General features: G+C 55.1%; 1 protein-coding gene across 3 annotated transcripts in view; it reads right to left on the minus strand.

Annotated features, from left to right (window-relative positions):
- The window catches only part of MAD1L1 (mitotic arrest deficient 1 like 1), a 245,331-nt gene that overhangs the window by 48,193 nt on the left and 172,158 nt on the right, over positions 1-24,980 (minus strand). For all 3 annotated transcript variants that reach the window (XM_027527258.1, XM_027527259.1, XM_027527257.1), the window contains one exon: positions 9,795-9,885. In XM_027527258.1, the coding sequence (XP_027383059.1) occupies positions 9,795-9,885 (91 nt within the window). The remainder of the gene's footprint in view (positions 1-9,794; positions 9,886-24,980) is intronic.

Consider the following 24,980-nt stretch of genomic DNA (forward strand, 5'->3'; position numbering starts at 1 on the left):
CTGCCTGACAACCACGGGCCCAGGCAGCAGGGCTGGGCCTGAGCAGTGCTCCTCCCCAGGGCCCCGCAGCCCTCCTGTGGCCCGCAGGTCACAGGGGTCTCCTTCTCACGCTCAGCTTCTGTGCAAGCTATGAAAAACGGCCAGGCCCCCTGAGTCCAGGCCTTAGAGCTGGTGTCTTGAGCCCCACACACTTGCCTCACTGCTGTCAGCAGTCAGGTTCTGCCCTGCCTGCTAGCAGCCCAGGGCGTCTGTCCTCCAGGGCCTCAGCTTCCATCTGAGGAAGCGGAGGGCAGTGAACTTGACCTCTAAGGGCCTTCTCAGCCTAGCTCCCGGGACACCGGGGTGGCGGGGGGTGAACAGGCCCCAGGGCCCCTGTGGGTTGTGAAGGACCACGGTGGCCGGGGAGAGGGCCCTGCTGCGCCTGCTAAGAGAGACCCTGCTGGCAGGAGGCAGGGACGCCGAGAGAATTAAAAAGCACAGTTAAGTAACCACTGATCCTCATGCATATTTATGAATCACCCAGCCTGAAAACTGAATCAATACCTTCCCCACTGCAGGAAGCTCAGCTCAGGGAGAAGGGCGGGGAGCTTCAGGGTCCCACGGAGGCTGAGGGGCAGGGCCAGCCAGACCTCAAGGACAGGGGCGCTCAGCCCTCCAGGCCCCGCCTGCCGGCACACCCGCCTCCATGAGCCTAGGACCAGCACCCTGCAGCTCGTGAGCTCCGTGACCTTGGGTGGGTCCCTCGGGCACCGACCTCACGTCCGACACGCCGTGTGCGCCGGTTTCCTTTGGCGCTTGGGGGCTCATGGGATGCTGCCCAGGTCTGAAGCTGGGGACACCCGGCAGATCCAGCCTCGAGACCGTACGCTGGCCGACGGTGGAGAGCCTGCGGTTCAGCTGCGGGCCACGGGACTGCAGGCCAGGTCCTACAAACCTTACAGACCCCCGGCACCAAGCACCCGAGACCCTTGTGGCTACAGAGCAGGTCACGACACGGGTGAAGAGCGGAGGGCCTGGGCTGGAGGCAGGAGGGCAGCAGGCAGGGAGAAGACCTGCCGTCTGGGGACCAGCCTCCCGCCGTGGGCCGAGCGAAGCGGGTGCTCCCAAGCCCCTGCTCTGGGGCACCGCAAGCAAGGGGCCCCAGGGGCGGGCCCCAGGGGCGGGGCCCCACCCCCCACGCACTCCGTTCCCTGAGGCCCCGCCCCACACCCTCCGTTTCCCCGAGGCCACGCCCTCCCACCAGCCAGTCCCCGAGGCCCCGCCCCCACGCCCTCCGTTTCCCCCCGCCCCGCCCCCCAGGGCTCCCCCAGGACCGGGCACCCGCCCTCCTGTGGCCAAGGCTCCCCACAAACAAGCCGGCTGTGGGGCCGCCACCCAGGGGCTGTTAGGGTCTAGGGGGCCTCAAAACACCCTCGCGTGTGCTCGCCGCTGCCCAGCCCTGGGGACCGGCCGCTGGAGCCCAGGGGCGGTACTGGGAGCCGGCCCACCAGGCCCCGAGTGGCCCCAGGCCGGGTGTGAGCTGGGGCTGACAGGTAGCCGCACACAGGATGGGCCGCGGGAGCGGCGTCACCAGGCCGGCACACGTGGAGGGCCCTTCTCACGTCATCCTCTGTGGACAGTCCTGCCAGCGCCAGGGAGCCTGCAGGGAGTTTATCTGCCACTGGCCACGAGGCGCCGCGCAGCCCCGGACACACAGGTGAGCTTGCAGGCTGCCCAGTGGCTGTGATGAGTCCCCTTGGGGGCCATGGAGCCTGGGGAGGGGCCTTCCCGTCAGCGCCACCGCTGTCTTTCTGCGGCCAGCAGCCCCTCCGCTCACACGAGACCCCCAGCGAGACGGCACAGCCCCTCAGCTGCTCAGCTGGCATCCTGTTGCAAGAAACATGGACATCCCAGCGCTGGTTCTGAGATGACCAGGCCGCTCTGAGACTCAACTTGCTCATCTGTAAAATGGGGACCCTGCTCACCTTCCCAGGTCTGGAAAGACGAGAAAGTCAGTGGATGTGAAAAGAAAAAGTGAAAAGTGAAGTCGCTCAGTTGTGTCCGACTGTGCGACCCCATGGACTGTAGCCTACCAGGCTCCTCAGTCCATGGAATCTTCCAGGCAAGAGTACTGGAGTGGGTTGCCATTTCCTTCTCCAGGGGATCTTCCTGACCCAGGGACTGAACCCGGGTCTCCCATGTCGCAAGCACACGCTTTGCCATCTGCGCCCCCACCAGTGGACGTGAAGACAGCTGTAAAGGCACTCGGCTTTGCTGAGCGTGCCGCTGGTGCCTGTGATGCCTGTGGAGCAAAAGCCAGCGTTTATCTCAACAGGCATCTCTCACACCTGCTGGACGCGGCCCGTGTGCCCTTGTCTGAGTCACGGGAAGACAGTGCAGGAAAGCACCAGTGCAAATCTGACCCCCCAGAAACGCAGAGCGGGCACAAGGCCCGGCCCAAGGCCGCAGTGCACGGGCGGGGAGCACTGCCTCCCATCTCAAGGAGTCCCTGTGTCTACCCCACCCAGGTGCTGGCAGAGGGATGGGTGGACAGAGAACGCAGGTGTCCAGGGGCCACCTGAGAGGGGACACCAGGTCACTTCCACGCGGCTGCAACAAGGTCCCCACCCAGTGGGTGGACACTGAGTCTGAGCCAGGCCTTGGGGGCCCAAAATGCTCAGTCCTCAGTCTCCTCAACCTGTGCCAGATCCTGGCTTTTTCGGGTCCAGCAGCATGACTCCACAAGTTCCCAGGACCTCTGACTCCAGCTGTGCTGCTGAGAGCCAAGGGCTGCCCGGGTCTTGCTGGGCAGGTGAGGACCAGTAAAAGCGAAGACAGAGGAGGGTGCTGCAGAGGCCGGAGGCCCCGGCACACGCGGCGAGCTCCCCCTGTGGCCCCGCGCTGCCCGCGCAAGATCACAGCCCCGACCCCCAGCTCCAAGCAGCAGACACAGGGCGGTCGCTGGAGCCAGTTACAGGACACCAATCGCCCGCAACCCCACGCGGAGCCCTTCAGAAGGTGACCTGCTGTGAGAGACGCTTGTAAACAGCCTGCAGGGCAGCCACGAAGGACAACCCTCCCCGCTGGGAGGGCGGGGTGGTGGCCACCCACAACCCTCCCCGCTGGGAGGGCGGGGTGGTGGCCACTCCGGCCGAAGGCCAGCTGCAGGATCCAGGCCCTCCCAGCGCCCCCACCCCGCTCCCCGCTGGGAGGGCAGGGTGGTGGCCACTCCAGCCAAAGGCCAGCTGCGGCTCCAGGCCCTCCCAGCGCCCCCACCTCGCTCCCCGCTGGGAGGGCGGGATGGCGGCCACTCCAGCCAAGGCCAGCTGTGGGCTCCAGGCCCTCCCAGCGCCCCCACCCTGATTGCCCTCCCAGGCCACCCTGCAGGGAGACTCGGGGCTGCGGTGCAGCAGATGCGGGGGTGGGGAGGTGCGGCACTAACCGCCCGGTGGGCTGGGTAAGCTGGCCAAGCTGCCCCCCGACTAACACGGCCTCACACTCCTGTCTGCGCGCCAGGCTGTCCCCTGAGCTACTGTCCCGTCAGGGCAGTGCGCACGGCCGGGACACTGGCCACACACCCGGGCACCCCGGGGCCGCGTCTCTCGGGGGAGGGACAGGGGAGGCTGGGGGAGGAGGAGAAGGAAGGCAGGACACGCCTGCGGCAGCCCCTGCCCCTCCACAGCGATGGCCCTCCAAGCCCGCTGACCGAGTGGCCCGTATCCCCACTCGGCTGGGCAGGTGGTGGAAATCAGGTGCCTCGGCTGCCAGATCCCCCTGTCACAGACAGCAAGTGGAGGCAGGCACCCTAAATCTGCCCCGAGCCATGGGAGCTGGCGGCAGGCGCCTCCAGTCAGGCCGGCATCTGCAGGACCAGCTGGTGAAGGGGAGGGCCTGGCTGCTCGGGTGGGAAGAGGGCGGGACGACCCTGTACCCATGCCCCTCACCATGGACACGGGCTGTGCTCCCGCCAGGCCTCTGAGTTAGAACAGAAGATGTTCAGCAAAGCCAGTAAGAAAAGCTTTTGGGAACTGTGATAAAATTTGCCGCCATAACCGTTTTTAAGCGTGTTGCTCGGTTTAAGTACGTCCAAGCCGCTGTGCAGTCGTCACCCCTGTCCACCCACGGCCTTCCCAAGCTGAGGCCGTGTCCCCATAAACTCTGGCTCCGCCCCCCAGCGCCGGCGCCCCCTCTGCTCTCTGTTTCTATGACTCTGACTCCTCCAGGGACCCCACAGGTGGAATCACACAGTGCCTGTCCTCTGTGCAAGCTATTCCCGGGGCGGGAGGGCGGAGAACACAGACCCTAACAGTCTCAGCGACATCCTCCTGGAGGAGGGCGAGCCCAGGAGACACAACCCCTAGACCCTCACGCTCTCGGTTCACGACATCCAGCAAGTTCTAAGCTGGCTGGGGGAGGGGGAGCTGGATATACTGATTCCAAAGGTCACATAAAAGCGAACAAGAGAAAACCCTGATAAAGAGTCTGGGGGCAGCAGGACACCCGAGCCCCGGCCTCGATCAGACCCGGGGCATCGGGTGCATGAGGAGGCTGACCTCACACCAGTGAGGAAAAGACAGGCTTTCAGGAAGTGGTCCAGGCGTACCAGGAGGAGCCCCTCCCAAAGCCATGCCTCCCACCTCATAAAAACCCAAACCAAATCCCAAATCCGTCAGATTTAAACGTGAAAAATGAAATTGCCCCAGAAAACCAGGAGATACCATGAGAGAACTCTCGACATGAGAAAGGTAAAGACAAACACAAACCCAGGAGCTAAAAAGGAAAAGGTGGTAAACGCATCTGTAATAAAATAAGTCTAAAAGCCCCAAACTTCTGCTTGGTTAAAAAACAACAAAACAGCACTAGCAAAGTGGAAAGACAGATGACGGGAGAACGTCGCAGCCTGAGATGCCCTTGACACACAAAGGGCTCCAAGAGACCAACAGGAGCAGGACCAGGAGCCGTTTGAAAAGTGAACCGAGGACGCTGACCCTCACCCACGCGCCACAAGGGGACTGGCAGTTCCAACCACGCGGCGCTCACCCACTGGACCAGGAAGCCCAGGAGCCTGGCGGCGGGGGCAGGGGGCTGGCACCCTCACGGTGCGGCCGTCGGAACGCACGCAGCGGCCGCTGGTCCTCTCCTGACACACACAGGGCAGAGGTGTGGGCAGAAGGGCACGTGCCACGGCAAGGTCGTGACCACGTTCCTGGTAACCCGCAGGATTAACGCGTCACAGCACACGGAGGTGTGGCACGTGTAAACACTAACAGGGCGCTCGCATCCGTGGAGGAAACCCCCCGAGCGTGCACGGTGAGAAAAGCATCAGGAAGTGTGAAGACGGGCTCTGAGTTTGCAGGGGGTGGGGGTGGGCAGCGCAGACTCACATCAGGGGGAGCAAACCCACCACCTCCAAGCAGCTACATGGGAGAGGAGCCGGACGGGAGCCTCACACGCACCTGGCCTGATGCCCGCAGCCCTGGGCATTTGCTCCCCACTCAGGGTCCGAGCGAAGGAACCGGGACTTGGGGAGGGAAGCGTCTGCCCAGGGCCCTGGTCTGCGGATCAGGAGCTCACACCTGGACGTGCGTCCTCTGGAGCCCACCTCCGGGGAGCCCTGCCTGCATCACCACATGTGCCCTGGAGTTCCTGTGCCCCAGAAACACTGCCTGGAGTCAGGCCAGGTCACCGCACTCAGCTCAGTGCCCAGAGGAGGCGTGATGCCTGAGCTGCCCACCCGGTACCCCCCACCACAGGCAGGCAGGGCCCACGGCAGACAGCTGGTCATGGCCCTGCGGGCAGGGGAGGGCAGCTGGCTGGAGGGCAGCCTGGTCTTAACACCACAGAGCTCTGGCTTGGCCAGGACAGGGGTGGGGTGGCAGGATGTGGCCAGCCCTGCGGTCCTCACACAGATGACCTAGGCTTTCAGAGCAGACAGGGGCTGCTGGCCAGGGAGGTCTGGACCTCCGCTGGGGCAGTAGAGCCGGCTTGGGGCTGGGGGCGTGATATTGTCACCTCCCGCCATGCAGCAGACAGGCGGCTTCTGCATGCCAAGCTGCCTCCACTCGGGGGAACGGCACCCCGCCTCAGTGCCCGTGAGTGTTGAGTGAGAGCAGGCCCAGGGTCAGGCCAGCGGTGCTCCCGGGTGCAGCCAGGAAGGCGCCAGCGTCACAGCTGGTGGAGGGGCTGGCGTGCGCAGAGCCACAGCCCCACCATCGCCAGTCCACACCCAGCCCTGTGCTCTGATCACCTGGCCGGCACCGAGGAACCAGACATGCAGAGCAAAATCAGCCTGCAGGGCTGGGGGTAGGGGGTGAGCTGGGCCACTAGGGATGCAGCCGACCCTGCCCGGAACAGCCTCGGGGGCTCACCCCTCCAGGCACCAGGCCCCATGGTCTGCAGGGTCCTGCCCCTGCCAGGGAGCAACGCCCAGAGGACATTCCAGAAGCACGGCAGCAGGCCATCAGGAAATAACCTGTCTAGTCCGGGACAGGACGTGCTCAAGGCCCCGGTCAGCAGCAGGAGGACCCAAGGGCGAGACAGGCTGCGAGAAGCAGAGCCTGGACCTGCTGTAGGTTCAGGCTCCCTGGCCAGTGAGGGCTGGTGAGAACTGGAGGGGGAGGGACCTCTCATCCAAGGACTGAGCCCGGGGGTGGGCAGCAGGCAGAACCCGCAGGCGAGGGGCCAGCAGGGCTCGGGTCTGCTGCGTGGAGAGTGGGCGGTGGCTGGGGGCAGCAAGGCGTGAAGAGCAGTGAAGGCTGCAAACCCACCCCAGCCCCCCCGCCCCAGCCTCTGTATCCTGGAGCAGGAGGAGGCCAGGCCGGGGGCCGCTATGATTAAACAGGGCGGGAGCCGGGCAGTTTCTCCGCTCACAGGGAACCCGGCAATTTTCTACCCACTCCATTTCCAAAAAAGATACAGTCAGTGTAAATGTCACCGGGCTGCAGTCGGGCCCCTTCCTGAGCACAACCCACCCCTCCCAAACCGGAAGCAGGCAGGGCGGGGACGTGAGGGGACGCTCCAGCTTGAGGGGCTTCTCCCGCCCACTCTGAGCGACGGTGGGACGGGGGCTCAAACCCCAAAGATGAATTCTGCCTAATTACGCGCGTGCTGAGGCATTTAGAGGTACAGATGTTTGCAATTTGCTTTAAAATGCGTCAAGAAAAGAGACAGGACTAACGGAAGGAAGGGGCGGACAGGTGCGTCACGGCGGCCGCAGGGGAGCGTCCCCAGCAGGGGGACACGGGCTGCTCACGGCAAAACTCTTGCAACTGTGCTGTATGCCTGACCACGTCTATAACGTCGGGGAACCAGCAGGGCTGCGTCAGCACACTGGCTCCGCTCCCGGGACCCAGGGGAGCCAGAGGGCCCGAGGCCTCCCACCCGCCCGCATGAAGCTTGCTCCTCACTGGAAGGGGCCCTGCTGGGGGACCAGTGGCCACCAGGCCCAGAGCTGCCGTGCGTCTGGCCCTCGGGCTGCTCTCCAGAGTGCCAGGCAGCTTGCTGCCCCGACAGCCCTGGACGTGGCCCACGATGTGGACGCCCAGGGCACCGTCGGTCGAGGTGATGCAGTCTGCAGAGCAGTGAGCTTGTGAGGCGGTGCTCCTGGCTGGGGGTCACCATGTCCACCACAGCTGGCAGGAGGTGGGGTCAGCCGCACGTCCTGGCGAGCAGACCGGGACCAGGGCCACCACCACGGAGGGGCAGAGCCAGCAGCAGGCCCAGGGCCCACCACTGTGGAGAGGGGCACCCAAGGGCAGGAGGGCGCTGGGGTGCCAGGCGGTGCCCCGCCCCACCAGGACCGCTGGGAACGGCCAGGTGGGCGCGGAGCGGGGGGCAGGGCAGTGGGAGTGCCACCACCGTGGAGAGGGGCGCCCAAGGGCAGGAGGGAGCTGGGGTGCCAGGCGGTGCCCTGCCCCACCAGGACCGCTGGGAACGGCCAGGTGGGCGCGGAGCGGGGGGCAGGGCAGTGGGAGTGCGACCTGCAGAGTCTGGTTCCCAGAGGACCCTGCAGCTTCAGGCCCAGACTTTCAGGTGGCCTGCTCGAGAGCAGCCTGTATCAGAACATCCCACCTTCACACAACGGCCAGTCATGTCTGGCTCTGGGGGCCTCAGTTCCACCATCGCTAAGCAGGGCTTGTCTCCCTGATGGTTGCCTACTTTAGGGACACAAACAGGTCACCCCAGACGCGGTGGGAAGAGCTGACGACCCTAGAAGACCGGGACAGGCCACACAGCACGGGAGTGGCTAGGAGCCTGCTCCACAGCGTTGCCTAGCCCCACTGGGCACCAAGCGGGCACCAGTGGGCAGACAGGCAGGCGTGCACTCGGCTCTGAGCAGTAACTGGAGCGCGTGCCTCACCAACCAGCTGTGAACTAATTACAAGAAGTTCTAACTAGTCGACTCCCTCTCCGAGCATATGTTCCCAATTAAGTCAAACTGCAGCTGATTTTAATCAATCTTCCTTGAAGCGGCCTGCCTTGAAGACTCTTCCAGGGGAGAGAGGAGGGGGGCTGCATCAGGAGCAGGCCGCAGAGCCGCAGACAGACACACGCCAGGGGCTGTGTGCCGAGTCGCCCCCAGCCTGCGTCCCCCACTCTGCCCCGGACTCGGGTCCGCAGCTCTGCGGTCACGCAGACCAAGCCTGGGGCCAACCCGGCCACCTGCAGGGCGCCTGCCTCTCCTGCGGCCTCCACGGCCCAGGGACCAAGGTCTCTGCCCTCACAATGGTGTGCCCACACATGGCCCCTGAGCCCTTGTTAACTGCTCCTGTTATCCCCCACGGGGGCTCATTGTCCCCCATTTTATAAAGGACGTGCTGGGGGCTCAGATGGCAAAGCATGACACGCCTGAGACCACCCAGCTAAGGAGGAGGGCTCCAGCTGAGGTCTGCAGACGCGGATGCCCCAACCCACACTGGGTCCGCCTGGGGCCCAGGAGGCTGGACGTGGTCGACATCGCAGACCCCACCCGGGACCCCATCCCCCACACCCACTGACTGACAGTGCTCACTGCCCCTCTGACCTAGTCTGACCCCCAGTACCCACAGCAGGGCCGCGGCGGTGCCTCATGACTGTCGGCTTCAGCAGGACTGGCTGAGCCCCGTCCTGAGGCCCGGGAGCTGTCAGCCGTAACCTCGGGCGCGCTCAACCCAACGCGGCCGCTGACGGGCGGCCGGGGATTCACCTGCCAGCAGCCGCCCCGCGTCAGGACTGCGGCCCAATTAAAACCGAGCAAGATGACAGGTCCGGAGCAGAACACCGTCCAGCCACGGCTCCCGGCACCGCGCTCTATCAAGGATGTCACTTCTCCCGTCTCCAGGAATCAGGAATAAAAAAGAGATTTGATTTGCCTCTAATAGGTGTCAAGACAAAAATCAATGGCCTGTCCAGAATCTGGGTAATCACAGACCTGCAGGTTTCCTGCCTGAGAACAATTTAGACAGGAGGATAAAAATGAAAAACAAAGGAACACTGCAACAGTGTAAGCAGCTACGGACCTCACAGCTGCAGGGCGGCAGGACCCACCGGAGACAGACCCCAGACCACGGGACCCTCTGCTGGGCCTCTCCTCCCCGGGGAGCACGCCCACATGCCCGCCACGGGCGCCGCAGGGGCTCTGCAGCCAGCGGTCGGGAAAACAGGCTGTGAATCAACGAAGCACACGGGGCTGGAGGGCTGCGGGGGCGACAGCGCGGCCCGAGGCAGGGGGTGCCCGCCACGGGCTCGGGACCCGCGCTCTGGCCCGTCCACCGGGAAGTGGACAGCTATGGCGCAGTAGCCTCAAAGGAGGGCGGGCGAGCCTCAGATGAACTCACCTGCAGTGTGAGCCGCTCCAGCTGCGCCTCCAGCGTCTTCTTCTCCTCCTCTAGGCGACTCCGCTCGGCTTCCAGCTCCTCAACCTTCAACCTGCAAGGAGAGCAGACCGTGACGGGAGGCCACTGCAGCATGGCCTCTGGGCAGGGAACAGGAAGGGTCACGAGACGGTTAAATAGGCCCTTGTGAAAATATGACACAGAGCTGCCACAGCAAGGAAAAGCTGTGAAAACACACAAGCAGGGGGTGGAGGAGTGCAGCATGGCATCTATGAGGGGCGGGGGGGCTCTGCTGACTGTGACTTCAGAGGGGTGGGGGGTCAGGCGGGGGTGGGGGCAGGTGGGGGGGGGCTCCGCTGACCGCGACTCCAAGGGGCAGGGGGCGCAGTTGGAGGGGGCTCCGCTGACCGCAACTCCAAGGGGCAGGGGGCGCAGTTGGTGGGGGCTCCGCTGACCATGACTCCAGAGGGGCGGGGGGGGCAGGTGGGGCGGGGGGCTCCGCTGACCATGACTCCAGAGGGGCGGGGAAAGTAACGGGGGGGGCTCTGCTGACCGTGACTCCAGAGGGGCGGGGGGAGCAGGCAGCAGATGCAGGCGTGTGGAGGGGGCTCCGCTGACCACAACTCCAGAGGGGCAGGTTGGGGGGCTTCACTGACTGCGACTTCAAGGGGCAGGGGGCACAGGTTGGGGGGGGCTCCGCTGACCACAACTCCAGAGGGGCGGGTTGGGGGGCAGGTAGGGGGTGATCCGCTGACCGCAACTCCAGAGGGACGGGTTGGGGGGCAGGTTGGGGGGGCTCTGCTGACCGCGACTCCACAGCGGCAGTGAGACCAATGGGGGTCAGGTGGGGACAGACTGTCCTGTGCCCACTGGTCCCCCCTACACGTGGGACTGCACCCTGGCAAGGACTCAAGAATCAAGAAAAGGACCAAACTCGATGAAAAGACAGAAAAGACACACAACGTGGGCTGTGGATGCGGCTGGGGCTGGGGACCACCAGGACAGGGTGCAGACGCGGGCCCTCTCGCCCCAAAGGCCCAGAGGCCAAGCAAGCCCGGGGCGGAGGCAGGTATACAGGTAGGCCGCCACTTGTTGCAAGAAGGCAGCTATTTTTGTCTTCATTTTTTATAGGAACTATACTGATATGCTTTTGAACTGTGGTGTTGGAGAAGACTCTTGAGAGTCCCTTGGACTGCAAGGAGATCCAACCAGTCCATTCTGAAGGAGATCAGCCCTGGGATTTCTTTGGAAGGAATGATGCTGAAGCTGAAACTCCAGTCCTTTGGCCACCTCATGCGAAGAGTTGATTCACTGGAAAAGACCCTGATGCTGGGAGGGATTGGGGGCAGGAGGAGAAGGGGACGACAGAGGATGAGATGGCTGGATGGCATCACCGACTCGATGGATGTGAGTCTGAGTGAACTCCGGGAGTTGGTGATGGACAGGGAGGCCTGGCGTGCTGTGATTCATGGGGTCACAGAGAGTCGGACACGGCTGAGCGACTGAAATGAACTGATACTGATATAGTTTAAAATAAACAAGTGCCTGGGGGCTTCCCTGTTGGCTCAGTGGTGAAGACGCCGTCTGCCAATGCAGGAGACGTGGGTTCAATCCCTGATCTGGGAGGATCCCACAGGTGGGGGAGCACAGAAGCCCGTGCGGCCACAGCTCCCAGCCTGTGCTCCAGGGCCCGCGTGCGGCAGCTACTGAGCCCCTGCTCCACAGAGCCCGTGCCCCACGTGGGAGAGGCCTCGGCAATGACGGGCAATGACGTGTGTGTGACAACAGAGAAACCCCGCTCGTCACAACTAGAGGAGAGCCGGTGTGCAGTGGTGATACCCAGCATGGCCAAAAATAAATAAATAAAATGAAAAATAAAAAAGCACCCAGGAAGCAGAGCCCAGCGCTGACACGGGGCGAGGGACGGAGCCTCTCCCACCAGCTGGAATGGAGGACTCATGCTCTGTGGGTAATTCAGGAAGGTCGACTCGGGAGTGGGAGGGTTATTTTCTTTCGAGAGAACTGCTCCAGAATGGCCTCACAAATCAACAAAAGCGAGACTGGAAGGGACCAAACTCTTTCCAAGAAGCCTAACTGCACCTCTGAACAAAGCACCAAGATTTATAGGGACACAGAAGCGCTCAGAACCCAGCAAGCCGACACACACGGCCTGCTGCCCGGTCAAAGGTTACCAGGCATTGAAAGAACCAGGAAGACACGACCCACAATGAGGAGCACAGCCAAGAACCGCACAGGCATTAAATCAGCGTCCCTGGACATGAAAAGTTATTAAAAGCTCTGGGAGTAAAGGCACGTTCCATTGGGTGGGAGCCGCAGCGTCCGAGATGAAGAACACTGGATGGGATTCATGATGGATGAGACTCTGCAGGACAAAAGTTTCGTGCACTTGAAGACAGGGTGATAAAAACTACCAGGGTGGCAGACAGAGAGGAAAATCAATCTTTAAAACCAGGGAAAGCAGCGTGAGCGATGGGGCAGCTTCATGAAGCAGGATTTATGGGTAACTGGAGTCCCTGCGGGTGGCGGGGGCAGAAAAATACTGCAGGAGGGTCCACGTGTGATCCAAGTATAAAGACACAGACTCAAGAAGCCGCACAGACCCGAGCATGAGAAAGACAGGAAAAGAGCCCAGTGCATGGAACAACACGTGGGCTTAAACCAGTGCTGATGAGGAGACCCTGCAGGCAGCCACAGGGAGGAAACGCCGCCCACGGAGACGCACGGCAGATTTCTCGGCAGAGAAACGCGAGTGAGAAAGAGGAGAAAAATCTATCAAACACTGGAAGAAATGAAAAATGTCAACCTAGCATTCTATTCCCAGTGAAAATATCTTTCAAAAAGAGAAAGCAAAATAAAGATGTTCTCAGACACACAGAAGCAGAGGGCTTATCCAGGCGGGCTGCCCTACGGGGACGTGACGGGAAAGCCTCCAGGTGGAGGGGAACGAGTCCAGAGGGGAGAGGACCCACACGGGGCCGGAGCAGCGACGGGGGTCTTAACCACGCAGGCGCAAACATGGCTTCATGCTATTGAAATACTGAAAAAGTATCTAAATTACTATTTTAAAAACAGGTTAAACAAAACCAATAAGAACATGGTGGGGTTTTAAGACCTAAGTGCAGATAAAACGTATGACAGCCAGAGCGCGAGGGCTGCGTGACAGGTGCCGGCAGCTGCACCGGTACACAGCGTGTGAGGAGGCATCTGTCACTGGGAGCTAGACGGGGATGAGTGAAGGGGGCGTGTTAAAAACCTAGGCAACCACTAAAGAAAAAGTTACGAGAAAGGAAATAAGAGGGTATCATACAAAATGTACAAGTAGTTCAGAGGAGTCAGAAATACAGGAAAATGGGAGGAAGAGGAGACAGGACAAACAGAAGAGAAAACAAGATCAAACCTGAGCACACAACAATCACATTAAGTGTAAAGGGTCTAAACACCCCCAGTTAAAAGGCAGAGCGAGGGCCGCCCCTGGTGGTGCAGTGGCTAGGACTCTGTGCTCCCACTGCAGGGGGACCAGGTTCAATCCGTGGTCAAGGAACTAGACCCCACGTGTCCCAACTAAAGACCCCGCATGCCACAGCTAAGACCTGGCATGGCCAAATAGATCAATGAATATTTTTTTTAAATATTTTTTTAAAAATGTAGAGAGAGAGGATCACATGGACGAAAGGGCAGCCGCCAGTTACACGCCGCCAACAAAGCAGCAGAGACTGGGTGGTGGCCATGCTGGGGGCGCGGTGCTGGAGGGCAGAAGATGACGTCATGAGCTCACGGGGGCGTGGCTGAGCGCTTAGGAAGGCGGGACTGTGGAGTCCCGGGGACCAACGAGCACAGTGTTCAAAGTAAGCTTCCTGCTTCCTCCTGTTTATATTGAAAGTGAAGCCGGAACTGTTGACAGAGTGTCACCCCTGACCTGACGCCCCAAACTCAGGCATCTTCCCCAAAGCCAGCCCATCAGCTCATCAGGCATACGCCAGACAAACGCGGGCTGCAGCTGTGCAACGGGCCGCCTGCTGGCCCTGCAAAGTGGCGGAAAACAAAACCGAGAAACGGAGGAGCTGATAAGGAGGGGCAGAGAGGAGCTGTGCGGCCTCCTCGGCACTACCCGCGCAACCCTCCTAGAAACCAACAGTCATCCCAAATCACCTCCACCAGCTGGACAAAGAGAAGAAAGGGGCAAGGAGGGAAGAATGGACAAAAGAGGCTTCAGAGGAGATATCTAGACAGTGGCTGCCCAAAAAAGAGGCATTTCAAAAATGTAAAACAGTTTATTCACCAAGAAGACACAGTAACTTTAAATGAACATGCTCCTAAAGGCAGAGCTTCAACAGACGTGAAGCGGAAAATGAGAGAACTGGAAGGAAAAACAGACGGATCCACAAGTGTGTTTGGAGATGTCAGAGATCCTTGCCAAGGAGTCAAGCCTGCGGACAGACGCTGAGCAAGGGCCTGCAGTCTGCTGGGGCTTCACACAACGTTCGACCCGACATCACGCAACTCAAGCACAGACAGGACGTTCTCCAAGACAGAGCGTATTCCTGGGGCATCAATAAACACTAGCAAATTAAAAAATGAAAACTATACAAACTAACTCACAGACTATAATGGAATTTAAACCAGGTATCCATAACAGAAGGCCTTCCCTAGTGGTTCAGTAGTAAAGAACCTACCCGCCAATGCAGGAGACATGGGTTCAATCCTTGGGCTGGGAAGATACCCTGGAGAAGGAAATGGCAACCTGTTCCAGTATTCTTGCCTGGGAAATCCCATGGACAGAGGAGTCTGGTGACTACAGTCCATGGGGTTGCAGAAGAGTTGGACACAACTTAGTGACTGAACAACAAAAACAGAAAGACAAGAGGGGAGTATCGATGCTGGGAAATGTGACAGCACATCACAGTGACACAGTTTAAGGAAGATGACAAATGAAACAGAAAGCACGTGACTGAATGAAAATGAGAACACGACAGACCTCAGGTGCGGGGTCAAGTGTGGGGTGCAGCTGAAGCAGTGCTTAGGGAGAAATCTGTAGCCTTAAACACTTATATTAGAAAACAAGAAGAACTTCACATCAACAATCTAAGCTCCCACCTTAAGAAACTAAAAAAAAAGGGGAAAGTACACCCAACGCAAGAAGACAGAAGGAACTAATAAAGCACAGAAATCAATGAGAAAAATGAAAGAAATCTGCCACTGTTCCTCTGGAAAGACCAATTAAATCGTGAGGCTCCAGCGGAAGAGGCCAGGCAGCAGCACCAGGAAGAGGGCAGCCCACCTCGGGCCCTGCAGACACACAGAGGAGCCACGGGGGCGTCCACACGGACAACTGCCCATGGCCCAGCCACATCGCCCACACGAAACCCACAGCCCAGCCTTCAGAGCCCTTCCACAACTGAAATATCCAGGCCTACATGGTTTTACAGGGTACAAACATTTAATGAAGAAATAATGCTAATTCTACACAATCTCATCCAGAAAAGAGAAGGGATAATTCCCAGCTTGGCACAGGAGGCCAGCATTACGCTTGAAAAGAAATGGATGAGGACAGAAAATAAACAAAACCCACACACCCGTGTCCCTCACGACCGGAAACACCATCTGCCAGGGTCCAGCCTCAGCAGAGTCCAGGGATACCCTCAGGATGAACGGCGTCGGCGAGAGAGATGACATGGGGAGACCAAGCTTAGGTGAAGTGGGTCTGCAGCTTTATTTTCAAAAGGAGCTTTTATACCCTGAGTTACACATTTCCAGAAGTGAAAAACGCTGAGTCATGCAGAAAGTACTAAATAAAGTTACATTCTTACGGAGCAAAAGTGTAGTGGGTTACAACAAAGAAAGAACTTATTAACTCAAAGGTCTAATGTTGCTAATGCCAAGGCTATTACTTGTTTCTTTTACATTCCAACTACATCAACGAATGTACTCCCAGGCACACGATGGATAAGCAAGCACTGGCTCAACAATGCAGTATTATTCTAATAAAAGTTTTTCACCGCTCGAAGGTCGTGATTGGGGTGCTGTGAACAATCACGTGTGATAGTTGCAAGAGGACGGATAAACCTGCCAAGCAAGCTAGAATGCCAACAGAGGGGTTAGAACTGAAATACTCCTTTCATGCCCAGGAGACGTATTAACTAGAGCCCTAAGTTGATTTCCTTCAGAGAAAGGTGGTCGGGGAGAGCCCCCTGTTAGTGTCAGAGGAGCTGGTGAAAGGCATAATATAGTAAACAGTGGACAGCAGACTTTGGTTCCGGGGCAGATGCTCAAGCAGGTCCAGGGAGCCCTCGAGTCCGGATCCGCCTCGCCTGTCAGGTCTCCCCGGCAACCATCAGCAAAACCGGGCAAGCTGTGTCCAGCAATGTGAAAGGACAGTGACAGCCAAGGAGACGTATCTTGTGATGTCAGGCTGGCTCAATTGAAAAATAAATCAGTATAATCTACCATATTGGCAGTTCAAAGAAGAAAAAACACAAAGGTATCAATCTGTGGAAAAAGAAAGGATTTGACAAAGTTCCACATCTATTCATGACAAACCAAGAATAAAAGACTGAACAAGAATGGAGGGGACACCTACATCCTGATACACCTACAAAGACCTACAGCGAACGCCGCTCTCGACGGCAGAAGACCAGGAGCGCCCCCAAGACCAGGAGCGAGGCAGACACCGCAACACCAGCCTGAACGTCTGCACCACAGGCGCACCACTCAGAGAAGATACAAAACCGGTACAGGCAGTTTATGAAAGTTGCTCAGTCACGTCTGACTCTTTTGTGGCCCCACGGACTGTGGCCCGCCAGGCTCCTCTGTCCAGGGAATTCTCCAGGCAAGAACACTGGAGTGAGTAGGCCTTCCCTTCCCCAGGGGATCTTCTCTACCCAGGGATAGAACCTGGGTCTCCCGCACTGCAGGCAGATTCTTCTGAGCCACCAAGGAAGCTCAGATAATTTATAGACAGCAGAATCTGCGTAGTAAGACCCCAAGGAATCAACCAAAAATAAACACCAAAACCCTCACGGAACTGAAAAGTGAATGTGGTAAGGCACAGGATGTGAGACGAGCAACTCAAGAATCCACCGCTTCTGTACAGTCATAGCACACAACAGGAAGGCAAAGTAAAACAAGACTTACGACTGATGTAAAAAGACACACTTAGGCATAAATCTAATAAAACGCGCAGAATCTGTATAATGAAAAGACAAAATGCTGACGAAAAAAAAGCAAAGATGTAAATAAACAGATACTGCGTTCATGGAATGGGAGACCCAACACGGCAAGAGTGTCAATTCTTCCCCAATGACACCCAGACTTAACACAAAGCCAATAAAACCCAGCAGGATTTTTTTTGGGGGGGAGGGTAGATCTAGACAAACCAACTTTAAAATTTATACAGAAAGTCAAAGGAACTAGAACAGCTAAAACAACTTTGAAGAAGCATGAAATCAGACGAGTCACTCTGCCAGATTTTAACTTACCCCAAGGCCACGAATAATCAAGACAGTGCTGATGAGATAAACCCTGGGATCAATGCAGCGAAGCAGAGAGTCCAGGAAAGAGAGAGATACGCCCAACTGACTTGTGACAAACGCATAAAAGCAATTCAGTGAAGGAAGGACAGCCTTTGCCATAGATTGTCTGCAAGCAATTAAACATCTTTAGGCAAAAATAAGTCTTCACCTAAACCTCATGTCTTACACAGACTTCAACTGAACATGGGTCAGAAGCTTAAATGTAAAATGTGGAATCATAAGATTTTAAGAAATAAACATAGGAGAGCATCTTTGATACGCAAGGCTAAGCAAGGAGTTTTCAGACTCAAAAGAACAGGCTACAGACTAAAAGAAAATATTTGCAAATCACGTATTTGGCAAACATATCCACTATAAATAAAGAAATTGCAAAATTCAACAGTAAGTCAAAAAAAACAACAGCAACAAGAAAACTAAATATTTAAACAGATGTCTCACCAAAAAGGTTAAGCAGGTTGCAGCTAATGAAAATACGTTCAACATCATCAGTCACGTGGGCAATACACGTAAAAGCCACGGTGAGACAGCCGTGGTGTGCAGTGTTACACACCCAGCAGAAGGGCTAAGTAAAATAAGGATGCTGACAGTACCAAGCGCTGACACAGAAGAACCCAAACTCTCACACAGCTCTGTTTAAACAACCATCAAACTATTTTCCAAAGCCAAACACACACTGAACACATTACTTAGAAACTCCACTCTGGGGTATCTACCCTGCTGCTGCTGCTGCTGCTAAGTCAGGTCAGTCGTGTCCGACTCTGTGCGACCCCACAGACGGAAGCCCACCAGGCTCCCCTGTCCCTGGGATTCTCCAGGCAAGAACACTGGAGTGGGGTGCCATCGCCTTCTCCTATCCACCCTAGAGAAATGGAAACCATTGCTCCTATACAACCTGCACACAAATGTTTACAGCAGTTCCGGTCATAACTGCCCCGAGCTGGAAACAACACAGACATCCCTCAGAAGTGAAGGGACGCATTTGTTTAAGTTGTGGTTTCCATCAGTGGACTGCTACCCAGTTATAAAAAGGAGCAACTACGGCAGGAAGCAGAGCGCTTGGGAACCCGTGACTCAGACCCGCAGCAGAGGACACATTCCGGCCAAGTGCCTGTGGGCATTCTCCAGAAAAGACCACATGTCAGGCTGCAAAACAAGTCTCAGTAAGCTAAATCTATTGATCTAATGGAATTAACTCAATGAGATGAAAGTAAAGCCCAATAATAGAACAAAAACTGGAAAACAAATATGTGAAAACTAAACAACAGACTTAAGCAACAGATCAGAGAAGAAAGGAGAAAATAAAATGGAAACACAAGACAGCAGTGACAGCCGGGCTCCCGGGGGGTTTACGGCCTTAAACCCCACATGTGAAAAGAAGCCACTCAGTCGTGTCCTGCTCTTTGCAGCCCTATGGACTGCAGGCCAGGCTCCTCTGTCCACAGGGTTCTCCAGGCCGGAATACTCGAGTGGGTACCCGTTCCCTTCTCCAGGGGATCTTCCCGATCCTGGGATTGAACCCAGGTCTCCCATATTGCAGGCAGATTCTTCACTGTCTGAGCCACCAGGGAAGAGGAGGATCTCAAATCAATAACATGACTACACATCTTAAAAACTAGAAACGGAAGAGCAAATTGAACTCAAAGCTAGAAGGAAGAAAATAATACAGACTAGAACAGAGATAAATGACACAGAAAACAGGAAAACAGTAAGAAAATCAACAAAACCAAAAGCTGGTTATTTGAAAAGATCAACAAAATCAACAAATCTTTGGCTGAAGTGACTAATATGTTTCAATATAGATAAAAATCAGCCATATTTCTGAACAACAACAATGAAAAATCTGTAAAAAAGGAATTTAACAAAATCAGTCCATTTACAAGAGCATCAAAGAGAACAAACTACTGAGGTTTTAATTTACCCAGGGACATAAAAGATTTGTATAGTGAAAACTGCAAAAGACTGCTGAAAGAAACTACAGAAAAACTAAATAGATGGGGAGATATTCCATGTTCATGGATACGAAGACTTAACGTGGTTAAGACGTCAGAGGAGTTGAAACAACCTTGGAAAAGAACAACTTGGGAAAACTTGTACTTCCTGATTTCCAAACTTGGTAGAAAGCTACACTAACCAGAAAATAAGGGGCTTCGTGGTGACAACACCGTGGAGGAACTTCACTTACGCTAAGTGAAAGATGCTGGGCTCAAGAGAGTAAAATTGTAGGACTGCATTTATAGGACATTACTGAGAAAGAAAGGGAACCATGGGGAAGAGGACAGATCAGAGGCTGCAGCAGGCTGTGCGGGGTGACATAAGCTGGCAGCAGGAGGGGGCTTTGAAGTGACTGCACTAGTCTGTGCTCCAATCAAGGGGCAAGTAATTGAAATGCCTGGGACTGTACACCAAGAAAAAGACAATTTGTCTTTTTCCAATACTCGTTGGAAAGACTGATGCTGAAATTGAAGCTCCAACACTTTGGCCACCTGATGAGAAGAGCCGACTCACTGGAAAAGATTCTGATGCTGGGAAAGATTTAGGGCAGGAGGAGAAGGGGGAGACAGAGGATGAGATGGCTGAATGGCATCACCGACTCGACGGACAGGAGTTTGAGCAAACTCCAGGAGACAGTGAAGGACAGGGAAGCCTGGCGTGCTGCAGTTCATGGGTTGCAGAGTCGGACACGACTAAGCAACTGAACCACAACAGCGAAAAGACAGCAAGTCTCCTAGTATATATTCTGTAGCTTATCGTGATGGTGATTACAAGCAGGGGCACTTATCTGTCAAGTGTGACTGTGGTGTCTGATGGGGGTGGGTGGGTGGAAGAGGAGTATTTGATTACTGACATTCTTCAGATCTGAAGGAACATGGTGATAAGCAAAAGCAGACTCAGATCAGATCAGATCAGTTGCTCAGTTGTGTCCGACTCTTTGCGACCCCATGAATCGCAGCAAGCCAGGCCTCCCTGTCCATCACCAACTCCCAGAGTTCACTCAGACTCACGTCCATGAGTCAGTGATGCCATCCAGCCATCTCATCCTCTGTCGTCCCCTTCTCCTCCTGCCCCCAATCCCTCCCAGCATCAGGGTCTTTTCCAATGAATCAACTCTTCGCATGAGGTGGCCGAAGTACTGGAGTTTCAGCTTCAGCATCATTCCTTCCAAAGAAATCCCAGGGCTGATCTCCTTCAGAATGGACTGGTTGGATCTCCTTGCAGTCCAAGGGACTCTCAAGAGTCTTCTCCAACACCACAGTTCAAAAGCATCAATTCTTCAGCACTCAGCCTTCTTCACAGTCCAACTCTCACATCCATACAAGACCACAGGAAAAACCACAGCCTTGACTAGACGAACCTTTGTTGGCAAAGTAATGTCTCTGCTATCTAGGTTGGTCATAACTTTCCTTCCAAGGAGTAAGCGTCTTTTAATTTCATGGCTGCAGTCACCATCTGCAGTGATTTTGGAGCCCCCCAAAATAAAGTCTGACACTGTTTCCACTGTTTCCCCATCTATTTCCCATGAAGTGGTGGGACCAGATGCCATGATCTTCGTTTTCTGAATGTTGAGCTTTAAGCAAATTTATTCACTCTCCACGTTTACTTTCATCAAGAGGCTTTTGAGTTCCTCTTCACTTTCTGCCATAAGGGTGGTGTCATCTGCATATCTGAGGTTATTGATATTTCTCCCGGCAATCTTGATTCCAGCTTGTGCTTCTTCCAGTCCAGCGTTTCTCATGATGTACTCTGCATAGAAGTTAAATAAACAGGGTGACAATATACAGCCTTGACAACTCCTTTTCCTATTTGGAACCAGTCTATTGTTTCATGTCCAGTTCTAACTGTTGCTTCCTGACTTGCATACAAATTTCTCAAGAGGCAGATCAGGTGGTCTGGTATTCCCATCTCTTTCAGAATTTTCCACAGTTTATTGTGATCCACACAGTCAAAGGCTTTGGCATAGTCAATAAAGCAGAAATAGATGTTTTTCTGGAACTCTCTTGCTTTTTCCATGATCCAGCAGATGTTGGCAATTTGATCTCTGGTTCCTCTGCCTTTTCTAAAACCAGCTTGAGCATCAGGAAGTTCACGGTTCACATATTGCTGAAGCCTGGCTTGGAGAATTTTTGAGCATTACTTTACTAGCGTGTGAGATGAGTGCAATTGTGCGGTAATTTGAGCATTCTGTGGCATTGCCTTTCTTTGGGATTGGAATGAAAACTGACCTTTTCCAGTCCTGTGGCCACTGCTGAGTTTTCCAAATTTGCTGGCATATTGAGTGCAGCACTTTCACAGCATCATCTTTCAGGATTTGGAATAGCTCAACTGGAATTCCATCACCTCCACTAGCTTTGTTCGTAGTGATGCTTTCTAAGGCCCACTTGGTTTCACATTCCAGGATGTCTGGCTCTAGGTCAGTGATCACACCATCGTGATTATCTGGGTCGTGAAGATCTTTTTTGTACAGTTCTTCTGTGTATTCTTGCCATCTCTTCTTAATATCTTCTGCTTCTGTTAGGTCCATACCATTTCTGTCATTTATCGAGCTCATCTCTGCATGAAATGTTCCTTTGGTATCTCTGATTTTCTTGAAGAGATCCCTAGTCTTTCCCATTCTGTTGTTTTCCTCTATTTCTTTGCACTGATCACTGAAGAAGGCTTTCTTATCTCTTCTTGCTATTCTTTGGAACTCTGCATTCAGATGTTCATATCTTTCCTTTTCTCCTTTGCTTTTCGCTTCTCTTCTTTTCACAGCTATTTGTAAGGCCTCCCCAGACAGCCATTTTGCTTTTTTGCATTTCTTTTCAATGGGGATGGTCTTGATCCCTGTCTCCTGTACAATGTCACAAACCTCATTCCATAGTTCATCAGGCACTCTATCTATCAGATCTAGGCCCTTAAATCTATTTCTCACTTCCACTGTATAATCATAAGGATTTGATTTAGGTCATACCTGAATGGTCTAGTGCTTTTCCCTACTTTATTCAATTTAAGTCTGAATTTAGCAATAAGGAGTTCATGGTCTGAGCCACAGTCAGCTCCTGGTCTTGTTTTTGTTGACTGTATAGAGCTTCTCCATCTTTGGCTGCAAAGAATATAATCAATCTGATTTCGGTGTTGACCATCTGGTGATGTCCATGTGTAGAGTCTTCTCTTGTGTTGTTGGAAGAGGGTGTTTGCTATGACCAGTTCATTTTCTTGGCAAAACTCTATTAGTCTTTGCCCTGTTTCATTCCGTATTCCAAGGCCAAATTTGCCTGTTACTCCCGGTGTTTCTTGACTTCCTACTTTTGCATTCTAGTCCCCTATAATGAAAAGGACATCTTTTTTGGGTGTTAGTTCTAAAAGGTCTTGTAGGTCTTCATAGAACTGTTCAACTTCAGCTTCTTCAGCGTTACTGGTGGGGGCATAGACTTGGATTACTGTGATATTGAATGGTTTGCCTTGGAAATGAACAGAGATCATTCTGTCGTTTTTGAGATTGCATCCAAGTACTGCATTTCGGACTCTTTTGTTGACCATGATGGCCACTCCATTTCTGCTGAGGGATTCCTGCCCGCAGACTAGCTTTCACTTTACTCATTGTTTTCATGCGTGCTGCTCAGTCATGTCCGACTCTACGACTCCATGGACTGTAGCCCACCAGGCTCCTCTGTCTGTGGGATTTTTCCAGGCAAGATACTGGAGTGGGTTGCCATTTCCTTCTCCAGGGGATGTTCCCAACTCAGGGATCGGACCCGTGTCTCCTGCATTGTCTGGAGGGCTCTTCACCACTAAGCAACCAGGGAAGTCCAATCATTGTTTTAAGCTTCACCAAAGATAACACGCTGTCCGAGATCTGCTCTCTGGGGAACAAGTCCCACAGCCCCACCCTTGGTGCCCACGACACTGGGCATTACAAGGGACACAGCCTGTCGTATGTGGAGTACGCCTTGATGACACGGGCATTTAAAATCCCTCAGGGCTAGCACTGAAGGGAAAGCTTGGGGTGCAGAGCCTGACCCACAGAAAGCACGGGGTGCACGTCAGCGGTTTTGGCGCAATGATTACGAGAGCTGCTGATGGGGGCGTTGGGGGGGGGGTGTGTGTCTTGGTTTCAAAACCGTAACGCATCGGAATCCTACATGCAAGTACCATTGGATTTCTGGGACCCAGAAAACACGCGTGTGTGTGTGTAAAAACACAGACAATGGTTCATGCAGAGATGTTCATCACAGCTTGTTCTCAGCAGCTGAAAACATGAAATAACTCAAGTTCCAAAAGGGGAACAGTCAACTGTAGTATGAGACAAACTAAGCGTTAGTGTTTACATGAAGGCTGCAGAAACGCAGGAAAGTGTCGCAGGACAAAGTGGAGAGACAGGGTTTACATGGTGCGGGGTCACTGTGCATAAAACGCTTATGAACAGAAAAATCGCCAGACTTCAGTTGAAGATGGTGGCTTCTACATTTACACTTAAGTGCAACCTCTCTCAAAATTCCTTTAAGGCGAGAGCACAGGCCTTCCTGACTTCTTGTGAGGCCCACTTCTGCAAAAACGAAGACAGAAATGACAGCGTCCAGAAAACCTTAGAAGCTGGAAAACAGAAGCACATGGTAAACGACACAAAAGAGCCGAGCCCTGGGCCAGCCGTGGAAAGGCCAGGAAGCTCCCACCACTAACAGCCCAGAAGGTCTCGGGAACGGCATCACGGGGAGTCACCTCTGAAAGCAGCTTGGAGCCTCTCTCTTTCCCCCACTCCTCAGTAAAGAATTACAGGAACCCGCACAAACTTAGGAGGAGGCCCACGCCCTCTTCACGGAGCCTCTGTCAATGGTAACAAGGAGCACAGGCCCCACGGGTACCGCCACGCATGCACACACTCGTGGCCACCACCGCCACGAGCTGACCAACGCCCCTCTGGAGAGGCCCCACAAGCTGGGCCACCTCCTCCTCCACTGTTTAAACAGACTGTGTAAAGCTGATGATACTTATCCTCTCGGCGTTTACAGTTCTCCAGAGACAACCCACAGACCTGGCAACATCCTTTGGGGGAAGCACTGTGATCGTGAGTTCCAGTTTTCAAGGTTTGCAGGACAGTGCAGGTGGGCTTCCCAGGTGGCTCAGTGGTCAAGAATCCGCCTGCCGACACAGGAGACGAGAGTTCAATCCCTGGGTCGGGAAGATCCCCTGGAGGAGGAAATGGCAACCCACTCCAGTATCCTTCTCTGAAAGATCCCACGGACAGAGGAGCCTGGAGGGCTGCAGTCCTTGGGGCCGCAGAGCGTCAGGTATGGCTGAGTGTGCGCACACACAGGTGATACAGATCACCCAGCTCGTCTTGGATGGGGTGTGTGAGTCCCTGGATGTTGAGGAAGTGGTCGGTCGTGCCCAAGTTGACGATGCTGTGAGCATAAATTGCTCGTAACATCCCCACACCCTCCAGAGGCTGCAGGCTGCAGAGGCCCCCCCGTGCTTCCAGGTCCTGATGCTCCGCGCCGCCTCCTTTACACTCGTCACCTTTGCTGGAGGTTCATTAACTTTCCAAGAACTGGCTTTTTGCCTCAGTAATTTTCTGTTTTTCTCCTTTCATTATATTTGCTCTTTACGAGTTCCTCCTTTCTGCTTGCTGTGGGCTCCCTATGCCCTTCTTTTTCCAAGGTCT

This window comes from Bos indicus x Bos taurus, chromosome 25 (assembly GCF_003369695.1).
Source record: "Bos indicus x Bos taurus breed Angus x Brahman F1 hybrid chromosome 25, Bos_hybrid_MaternalHap_v2.0, whole genome shotgun sequence".
NCBI lineage: Eukaryota > Metazoa > Chordata > Mammalia > Artiodactyla > Bovidae > Bos > Bos indicus x Bos taurus.